Below are 10,776 nucleotides of genomic sequence, written 5' to 3'. Positions count from 1 at the left end.
AGCAGCAGCAGCAGCAGCAGCAGCAGCGTTTGCTAACATCAGCCAGTGGCATGGTGGTCCTCCTAATTAGGGGTGTTAATTAGCACAAATGAGTCAAGTTAGCAAATTAGTCAGCAAGGCACTTCGGAGCAGGTGGTGTCAGGTGGCAGAGAATGCTCCACCACCTGGGGGAGCACTAGGCCAGAGAGTGGGGGAGCCCTAAGTTGGCAGGGAAAACAGAAGCACCAACACTCTCCAATATTTACAAGCACTTTCTCTAATGTGTTCAAAACCACCCACATTTTATAATCAGGAGGCCCCTGTGTCCACTGCCTGTGCAGTACCCTGCCCTGGGACACAGGTGCCACTGTGTACTGCTACCACCTGAGAGGCTGGCTGCCTCGCTTTAGCTCAGCCTCCACGTAGGCCCTGTGTAGCACCTGCAGGTGCAGCAGCAGCTGTTCCAGGTTCTCCCCAGTCACTGCCGACAGGGCGATGACCTGTCCCACGTGGTCCTGGAGCTGGGGCAGATGGGCTCTGGCCTGGGGGAGATCAATCTTGTTTGCAACAACCACATGGGGCCTCTCAGATAGGCCTTCTTGGTACTTTTCCAGTTCGTACTTTAAATCCTCCACTTGAGTCCATGGCTCTGGTAGGGAAAGGTCCACTATGAACAAGAGGAAGCGGCAGCGCTCAATGTGCCTGAGGAAGCTGAGTCCCAGACCCTTGTCCTGGTGGGCGCCTCGGATGATGCCCGGGATGTCTGCCACTGTAGGAAACAAGAGCATAGGGTCATGGTGGGCCCCACAGGCTGGACTGACTTTCAACCTCAGGGATGGGAGTGGGGCCTGAAGCCAGGGCTCCTTCAAGGATCCTGGGAGGTGCAGCGTTTTACCCGGTGGCTGGGGGGCCAGACCCTGGGGTTGCCTCGGCCTTCAGATCTGCAGAATGCAAGATGATGCTGATCTGATGAGGAGTGCTTAACTCGTTCCTGTCCTTCCTGGCTTCAAACATGATCCAAAAAGGAAAAACGGCTTCCTGCACTCTATTAATAATTTGATTACTGAGGGAAACCATTATGGAGCACTTTGCAAACATAAAGTGCTATACAAACCACCTTTCCAGCAGGCTATTTTTAATGGGTACATTATCTTCTGGAAAAGGTTTTCTTCTCTCAAAATGGTACAGGGAAAGCTTTTTAAATCACACATCGTCTACATCAGGGCAGAGTTCACAATGGAAGAATGAAGCCGTGGCAGAACTCCTCAGGTTGGAAACTTGTACTCACAGATCTGACCTGAAACTTGGATTCCAGGGGGTGGTGCTGATTTTAGGACAGAACAGACTCACTAAAATTGTTTCAGTTAGGAAAAACAGTAAGCTAAGCTTGGGAGTTGGTTATTTTCCTGAATTGCTCAGATCACCTCAACTCCCCTGGGGGCAGATTCTGGATGCTCTACCTGCTACCTGTTGGTGACCTTCATAGTGAACAATCCCCACGTGGGGCTTCAAGGTGGTGAACGGGTAGGAAGCCACAGCAGGTTTTGCATTTGAAATGGCCCGGAGGAGCGAGGACTTCCCAGCATTGGGAAAGCCGACCTAGAAGACAGAGAAGATAGCCCCGTGACTCTGGGAAGGCCCTTCATGCTGCAGTTGGCAGCTGGCTGAGATGGGACCAATGAGCTGAGAAGCTGTTACTGTCTCCTAAGCCAGTAGCTCGTCTTGCCACCAGGGACCCACCATCCCAGCATGGGCCACCGTCTTGAGCTCCAGGTGGAGAACGCGTTCCTGACCCGGCTCTCCAGGGGTACAAGTCACAGGGGCTCGGTTGTCATTGGCCAGGAAGAAGCGGTTGCCTTTCCCGCCTGCCCCGCCCAGTGCAGCGATGTACTCCTGGCCCCGCTGGGACAAGTCGGCCACGACCTCACTGCCTTCCTTCACCAAGGTGCCCACGGGAACCTGAAAGCAGCATGGTATTCATGAGTTACAGTGCACAATCAGGGAGGGGGCTGCAAGGTAACCTCTCCTCTCACAGCCACCAAGCATAAGCCTGGCCACCAAGAGTTCCATGGGGCTGTTCACAGTCAATCAGACTGCTCAGTGGCTTTAGCAGTGTTTTTAAGTGTTTCTAAAATGAGAGGACTGCCTTGGCCAGAGACGGGCACAGGTGTGCTCTGTAAGTTGCCCCCTTTGAGGCCTCTTCACCTGCACAGGGCCCACACTAGTGCACAAAGACCTGTGCGGCATGTACTCCCCCTGCCTTGTCACCCGTGCCTTGAGCAATTGATGCCAATGACAGGAGAGGTGGATACAACAGTTGGGCTTACCCGCACGAAGAGCATGGCGCCACTCCGGCCAAAGCAGTTCTTCCTGCCACCATCTTCTCCACTGAAACCCTGATACTGGGATAGGACCGACGACAGCGACTTGACTTGCTGGTCAGCTAGAGGCAGAGCAAGAACGAAGACGTCCCTTTGGGTTGAGACAGAACAAGTGCCTGCGGCTAATGTTCTGTCTTGCCCAGGAGCCTTAAGATGCACACGAGATAAGGAACAGAGCTGGGGCAGGCATTACTCATGAGCAACACAATTAAAAATCAAGCTCTTACTTTCCTTCAAAGAAACTTCCATTCCTGAAAATTCTGAAGTTACTCATGATGCCATCAATGTAAAAAAAGCTCTATTTTACTATGCTGTAGATGCTCTGCTCCTAGCTTCTGCAGCACTTGGGCTTATGTGTGCTGACTAAGACTGAGGCTCTGACATCTACTATCATGCTAAGATTCCTAAAAGCAAACTACGTTTGTGTCCCGGACAAAAAAAGAAAGCACTAGAGGCTGATTTCTTTCTTTAGCGCACTGTTCTTTTGTTTGGCAATATTGGACACTGAGCCCAGGGCTTGCACATGCTAGGCAGCACCCTACACCTACACCCTACACCTCATCTTTCTCTCTCTCTCTCTTTTTTTTTTTTTGTGGTGCTGGGAATTGAACCCAGGGCCTTGTGCATGTGAGGCAAGCACTCTACCAACTAAGCCCTGTCCCCAGCCCCCTGCTCTCTCTTATTTTTGAGACAGCATCTCACTAAGGTGCAGAGCCTGGACTTAAACTTGCAAGTCTCCTGCCTCAGCCTCTCAAGTGGCTGGAATTAGGGGCTGCACTACCGTGCCTGGCTTTCAGTGCACCATTTATGAACATCCACAGGCTTTATAAAAAGTCTACATATCAAGTATTTAATGTAAGACACGTCAGGATAAGAAGGTAGATGTGAGGACCCGGCTCTTCCCCAGATACTCCCAGGGCACGTGCCTCTCAGGATGACATGGCCACCGTTGCCACCATCTCCACCATCAGGGCCCCCGAATTCCTTGCGGGGCTCGCTGTGGAAGCAGCTCACGCCAGAGCCTCCATTTCCTCCTCGAACAAGCACTCTCCGATGGTCCACAAAATACCTCTTCTACAGAAAGCACAGACACCTACAGCGTTAGCTACACCCCACTGTCCTTCCAAGAGACCAAGTATCCATGAGAAATATGCCTTTTTATAAAATTAGAAGTTTATGGTGATAGTATTATTAATCTCTCCTAAAATCCAAAGATAAAAATCAGTTCTCACAAGTCATGACAATTTTTTTAGGCTTCAGTTCCTTCAAAAAGGAACTCGGCATTTCCAACCTAAAGAGAACCCAGCTGTCTCCAATGGGACACATTACCAACAGTCCGGTCTTCGCTAACATTCTAGTTCTAGTTCTGTAGGCTGCAGCAAGGTTAAGGTGGAGTCTCTCCTGGACTTTCAGCTGTGAAGAGAGGAGACTCTCTGTCCCTAACTGCTAGGGCTTCTCTGTGACATGCAGAGAGGTGGTACACAGAGCCCTTCTTCAGAGCAGCTCTCTCTACAGGTCCTGAAGGCAGGCACAACCAGCTAAAGAAGCAGAACAACTAACTAGTTTAGTTAACACATGTTAGCTCGTCTTACAGGTCCAGCTACCCCAGGCCCCAGGCACAGTGCCCATGCCCAAAATGTATCCATGGGGACACCTGCTTTCTGCAGGTCTGCAAGGACAGACATACCCTTGGGCCCTGACAGTCCTCTGCCTTCCTCAGGACTCAGGTCATGTGTATTTCCCACCCAGTGGGTTATGTAAAGAGTTTGATTCCCCAGTACCATCACTTGGAACCATGAATTACCATTTCAAAAACTCATTGTGCCATTTTGCTATGTGCCAACAAAATCAGGACCCACCTGATTGGGGAAAAACAGAAGTGGTAAGATGCAGACTTGGGCCTAACTCAGGAAGGGGCATTCCCTCGGCCACCAGATGCCAGATCCTTGATCTGCCTGCTGCCTGCCCAAGTTCCCCACTCTCTTCTCTTCTTTTGTAAACAAGTGGCTAGGCAGGCATTGCTTTGCTCCTGAGCTGACCAGAGTTCCTCCTCTGGAGGCCCTGCTCTTAGAATGCATCTGGAGCACTGCAGGAGACTGAGTGAGATGCAAACATGTATTTTTCTTCTTCTTTTTTTGATACTAGGGAATGAACCCAGGGGCACTTAACCACTGAGCCACATCCCTAGACCTTTTTATACTTTATTTAGAGACAGAGTCTCAATGAGCTGCTCAGGGACTTGCTAAATTACTGAGGTTGGGATTGAACTCATGATCTTACTGCCTCAGCCTCCCAAGCCACTGGGATCATGGGCATGTGCCACCATGCCCAGCTGTATTTTCTTAAATTTAGTTAAAAGACCATTCTTGTTTTAAATAGGTTTTGGTAAACAGAAGAAGAATAATTGTAATACTTAAACTATAAAACCAAAGGGTCACTTCTCCATGGACATTTTAGGTTAAGATCCCTTCATTCTTACATGCCGGCTATTCAGGCCAGTAACACATGAGCAGCCCTGCACTGCCACACCTTCCAAGGTACCCTGGCCCTCCTTGGGCTACTCTCAGTGACAGCACAGTCCTTGAAGAGCCACATTTAAGAGGCTCTTCAGTCCCTTCAGTAACAAAATCAGCATATGTGACACCCTGCTACCTTCCAAAGGGGAGCCCATGGCAGGGTGCTCCCAGCTGAGAAATCTCACCAGTTTTTTCTCAGAGAGTGGCTTCTTTCCAGGGGTCTCCTGACGCTTGGCGTGGTCCACGCAGCCCACTGACAGCATCCTGGGTGAAGCCTGCTGTGGAAGGAGCCGGCAGGGCCTGAGGCTGGCCTGTGCAGATGGGGTCCACTGTGCCAGGCCCTCCAACAGGGTCTGAGAGCTTGCTGAGAACAGCCTCACAGGGATCATGGCCCCTAAAATGAGCCAAATGGGCAAAATAAGATGTTTGGTTGAACCCTGAATGTCAAGCTGAAGCTAAAGCAAAATGCCTGGTGCATGGGAGAAAGAACCTGGGTGCCTGAGAGAGACAGGACCAACCAATAATCCATGTTTCAATGCTAAGCACCTGGCATCCTGTGGTGCCCACCAGCCCATTTGTGATGTAAGCAGAATATGCACACAAAGATCAAAATCATCAGGTCTGCCACCGGACTGGGACTTCCCTGGGGAATATCAAGTAGCTGCTTAATGCAAATGTTAAAAGGCAAGCAAAACCTCAAGTCAAAATTGTTTCAAAATAAAAATATCCATTTGTCCAAGTGTAACTGAGTGTGTTAATCCCCTGCAGCTTCAAATAATTAAACTGGAATGTGAGAACACTGGACATTTTAGGTTGAGATCCCTTCATTCTTTTTTTTTTTTAATATATATATGAGTTGGGCACAATACCTTTATTTATTTTTACGTGGTGCTGAGGATTGAACCCAGGATCTCACAGGTGAGAGGCGAGCGCTCTACCACTGAGCCCCAGCCCCAGTCTGAGCGCTCTACCACTGATTCCCAGCTCGAGATCCCTTCATTCTTACATGCCGGCTATTCAGGCCAGTAACACATGAGCAGCCCTGCACTGCCACACCTTCCAAGGTACCCTGGCCCTCCTTGGGCTGCTCTCTGTGACAGCATAGTCCTTGGCACAAGGCCCCATTCAAGAGGCTCTACAGTCCCTTCAGTAACAAAATCAGCATATATGACACCCTGATGCCTTCTGAACAAACTCCCAGCCTTGCCACTCTCCTTGGCACGACCCAGGGAAGGTTACACACCTGCTGCCTCAGTCTCCTCACCTGAAAATGGACAGGGATGGTGAGGACAGGCTGAGCTGACCCACCAGGACAGAGCAGCACTGGCTGTCCCACTGTGATGTGATGAGCAACAGCTACTTGGTCTCTGCCCTGGGCCTGACCCCACATTCCAGACCCTAGCGATTCTCTCCCTGAGTGATGGGAAAAACAGGAGTAAAGAGTGGCATCTGACCAGAGCACGCACCCCTCGGGACTTGTGGAGTGCAGGGGGGGATGCTTGCTTTATGAGGTATTCTCAGTGACCCCTGGATAGTTTCAGGACAAGAGCTGGTCACCAGAAAGAGCAGGCCTGGAGCAAACCTTGGGACTTTCACCTCACCCTGTCCTCCAGCAAAGAGAAGGGCTGGGACTGAGCCAACAAGTGATCACACCTCATGAGGAACCTCCACCAACACCCCAAGCCATGGGGTCTGGAGTGTTTTCGGGCCAAACTCTTCATATGCTGGAGGGTCCCACACCCAATTCCACAGGAGCAGAAACTCCCATACTGGGGGCCTTTCTGTGGCTGTTCACTGCATCCTCTGCGGTCTCCTTACAAATAATGGATACTTTACAACAAACAAGTAAATGCTACAAGTTTTCCCGAGTCCTGTGAACCTGCGGAGAGGATGGAGGAACCCTCCTTGTTGTAGAAAAGTCCGACAGAAGTGTGGGTACCTGGAGACCCATTACTTGCAACTGGTATCAAGACAGGGGTGGTTCTATGTAACTGAGTATACGGCCTATGAGGTCCCCTTTCCCTGGCATAGTGTCAGAATAGACTTGAATCGTGGGGCACATAGCTGGCATTCCAAAGAGCTAGAGAAGAGCTTGGTATGAAGATCTACACACGGGGTGAGTGTTCTGGGGTGGTGTGGACAGCAGCAGCAGCACTGGTCCAGGGCACGCTCTTCGTGAGCTATTTCCCAGTGCTGTCAGTGCACTGCATCCAGCTTCCCTGCCATCCACCACTCCCAGGCAGTCTGAGGTTACTCAAGAAGTTGAACTGGTTAGAAAAAAAAAAACATTCCCCAAACAAAATCCCAGACTCAGGCTGTTTTCCTGATAAATTCCATCAAACATTCAAAGAATAACCAGTCTTAAACACACCTTTTCAGAAAGGAGAGGAGCTAATGGTGACTATATAATTTTATAGGCCAGTAAAGCCCCAGTACCAAACCTAACTTTACAAAAAGAAAGAAGAGAGTAATACCGCTTGTGCATAGGCACGAAGGACCCATAGGCAAAACAGTGCTTGTCCCTTTCCATCCTGGCAGCATGGAAAGGGACAAGCACCAAGACTCAGGAGGAGCTGCCCCAGAACACACAGGCAGAACCCACGGGGCACCTCACCATGGTAGCAGACCCTACAACCACTGCAACAGCAAACCAGGAGAAGGGTGCACTGCCCCACTGACAGAAGGTCTCCCAGGGCTTCCAGCTACATTCAGTCATGGTGGAGAAAAAGGCAAGACAGCCATGCTGAGCACCCCTATGCCACACAGTCCTTGCAGACATTGCAATAAAAGAACGGAAGGAGGAGGAAGTAAAACTCCCTGTTTACAGAAGAGACGAGGGATTCCACAGAAGGCCCCGGGAAATCTACAAACCAACAATCTGAATCAAGAAATGAGGCCGAAAGCAGGAGGATCAAGAGCTCAAAGCCAGTGTTAGCAGCAGCAAGGTGCTCAGCATCTTAATGAAACCGTCTCTAAATATAATAAATAGGGCTGGGAATGTGGTTCAGAGGTCGAGTGCCCCTGAGTTGAATCCCCAGTTACCCTCACCCTGTTCCCCCCCTCCAAAAAAAATGAGCTGGACAAGGTTGCAGGGTACAAGGTTACACTTAGAAATCAACTGTGTTCTTATACATTAGTAGCAAAATAACTGGGAGGGCTGGGATTGTAGCTCAATGGTATAAACCTTGCTTAGCATGTGCGAGGCCCTTGGTTTGATCCTCAGTACCACATAAAAATAAATACATTGGAGACAGAGAGGTGACTTAAAAGAGGGGACCAGGAAGGAGCGTAAAAACTGGTGGTTGGGAGAGAAACTTGCAGCTCACCCACACAAGTGCGCCTGCAGCAACTTGGCCAGAAACTCATGCTGTCTTGGAGCCCGAGCCCTGAAGATCAGTGATGAAGAAGCAGGTTGACTGCAAAGCCCCCTGAGATCTGAGCTCCAAATCTTGCTTGATTTGGCGTACCTCCTTTCTGACCTTTTGACTAGAGTTGAGGGAACCCACTGATGATGCAGGCCTATTTGCCAGGGGAACAGATTCTACACTCTGCAGTGCTGATTGGTGGTCCTGATTTCCTTTCTAATGAGGCTATTCTTATGCTATCCATTATCGTAACCCCTATTAAGTTTGGATCTATTAAGTTTCAATTAATTAAAATTGAATGAAATGTGAACTTGGTTCCTCAGCCCTACAGACACTCAGCCACACGTGGCCAGGGCAGCACACTGGGCAGCAAGTGTGGGGAGCTGTGATCATCACAACTCTCCTCAGGCTCCGGGAAACAGTGCCCCTGTGCTGGGCCCAGCTGAGCACACAACAATAAAGACGACCCAGGATCGGGTCTGACAGAGACAAGCCTGGCAGCCTCAGGGCAGGGCTTTTACAGACTTAGGTGGACACCGTCGCTGTGGTTCTAGGGTCAAGCTCGGCTTGTACTGGTCCACAGGTTACTGCCAAAACCTCCCAGAGAGGCTGAGGCTCAGCCCTTACAAGGCTGCCGTGTCAGGAGCCTCACCAGGACCCACCGCCTGGAAGGAAAGCGGGAGGGCTTCCCGCCAGTCCGGTCCGGCCCAGAAGGTCAGGGCGGCACTCACGGAGTCACCTCGGGCCTCTGCCGGTCCTGCCCGCTGCTTCCCCCCTTCGGAGTCCAGGGCAGGGGCACTGCCACTCTCCGGCTCCCCGGTTGTGGCGCCTGCCTCCTGAGGCCCTGCAGGGCGGTCAGGGCGGAGACCCCGGGCGGCCACCCGCCGAGGCACCGCTAGCTCTCCGGGGCCCCAGCTGGAGCGGGGGCGCTCAGGGCGCGGCGCGCACGCGGGCGTCGCCGGGAACTAGGGCGCGCGAGGGACCCCGCGCCACCCACCACCTCTGGGCGCTCTCCCGCACGCTCCGGGGAGGCCTCCGGCGCCCCAGACCCGACCGCCGGCCCGCGGAGCCCGGCGGCGCCGCCGCGACCCACGGGAAAAGGCCCGGCCGCCCGCCGCGATCCTGCCGGCCCCAGGAGCCACCACTTCCGGGGCACCCACCGCTTCCGGGGCTGGACCCGGCCGCGCCTGCGCAGGTCCCGCAGCGCGCGGCCCCGCCCCGCCCCCGGCCCCGCCCCCCTGTGCAGTTCGGCGCCGGAGACTGGACGCTCGGCACCGGGCTCCGGAGCCGCGCCCGCGCCCTATTTTTGTACTTTTAGAGACCGGGTCTCACCGAGTTGCTTAGCGCCTCGCTGTTGCTGAGGCTGGCCCTGAACTCACGATCCTCCTGCCTCAGCCTCCCGGCCGCAGGGATCTCAGGCTGGCCACCGCGCCGGCTCCCGGGGGCTTCCGAGAGCGGTTTTAGGTCGCACGGGAAACGTCGTTTCTACCCCGACCCCCAAAAGGGAGCCCCTAGACGGCCTCGGAAATGTCCTGCACCTGCTCCGTGACAGGAACCAGGCAGTGGCCCCAAACACCCGCGAGCGTCGAGCTGCGGAGACTCCGCCCGCGGGGGCACAGGAGGCCTCGGTGCAGCCCGGCCCTGGCCGTCCCCTCGGAGGCCACGTTCCCCGGCGCCCGTGGAGGCACGAGGAGTCCAGAGGGGCCTCCGGACACGCGGCTCCCAGGACGCCCGAACCCCGAGGGGAGGAGCAGCCGTCCCCTGGGCTGAGCCCGCCGGGTGGGAGGGGCGGGGAGCTCTCGCGGCTCCCCCGGCACTGGTGGCCGTAGGCAGGGGACAAAAACCAGGGCACAGCCATCCGCACCGCACGACAGTTCATTTAGCCCAACTTTCAAACGTTCACGTTACAGAAGAGAAGACATAATACAGCCAATGAAATAACTGTTGGCAACACTGTTCCCCACAATATTACATAAAAGTGGACAAACATTAAATAAACATTCTGTTATTAATCAATAAATATATTAACACTGAAAATCATGTATAAATTAGGAAATAAATGTACAAACTATTTCACAAAGTGCTTTTTAAAATATATACACAACATTCAAGAAATTCTTAATGTAAGACATTCCAGATTGAAGTTTTGGGGTAATAAGTTTTTAAAGTATCCTCCTCTTTCAAAAAACATTGACACGATCCTTAGAAAAACGGGGGGGGGGGGGCGCTGGGGGCTGGGGCTGTAGCTCAGTGGTGGAGCGCTTGCCTAGCATGTGTGAGGCCCTGGGCTGGATCCTCAACACCGCATAAAAATAAAGAAATAAAATAAAGACATGCTGTCCACCTACAACTACAAAAAACAAACAAAAACACCCACACCGCACACACACGGGGATGGAACTATCTTCACGGTTACCTGACGTGTCCAACATTTTCAAGCAGTCCCCAGCTGAGTTTGCAAATCACTTCTATAAAAATTTCCAGAAAGGAACAAAATCAAGAGATGACCCCTAAATGAAATAGCCAGTGCCTCTG

General features: G+C 52.3%; 1 protein-coding gene across 10 annotated transcripts; it reads right to left on the bottom strand.

Moving 5' to 3' along the window:
* Nucleotides 1-238: 238 nt before the first annotated feature.
* Mtg2 (mitochondrial ribosome associated GTPase 2) lies at nucleotides 239-9,379 on the bottom strand. Of its 10 annotated transcripts, none has more exons than XM_026407828.2 (8): nucleotides 8,894-9,378; nucleotides 8,203-8,262; nucleotides 5,062-5,270; nucleotides 3,287-3,434; nucleotides 2,307-2,422; nucleotides 1,720-1,938; nucleotides 1,440-1,578; nucleotides 239-748 (listed from the first exon to the last, which is right to left on the bottom strand). In XM_026407828.2, exons 2-8 carry the CDS (start codon nucleotides 8,240-8,242, stop codon nucleotides 357-359), a joined length of 1,263 nt encoding a protein of 420 aa, XP_026263613.1. In that variant the 5' UTR covers nucleotides 8,243-8,262; nucleotides 8,894-9,378; the 3' UTR covers nucleotides 239-356. The 10 variants fall into 10 exon arrangements, with proteins under 10 accessions (XP_026263613.1, XP_026263611.1, XP_026263615.1 ...); XM_026407826.2 differs by having other exon boundaries at nucleotides 8,904-9,378; XM_026407830.2 differs by having other exon boundaries at nucleotides 8,203-8,362; nucleotides 8,973-9,378.
* Nucleotides 9,380-10,776: the final 1,397 nt, after the last annotated feature.

The sequence above is a fragment of the Urocitellus parryii genome, chromosome 6 (genome assembly GCF_045843805.1).
Source record: "Urocitellus parryii isolate mUroPar1 chromosome 6, mUroPar1.hap1, whole genome shotgun sequence".
NCBI lineage: Eukaryota > Metazoa > Chordata > Mammalia > Rodentia > Sciuridae > Urocitellus > Urocitellus parryii.
Note: the sequence above shows the minus strand (reverse complement) of the source record. Positions and strands in the feature narration are given on the sequence as shown.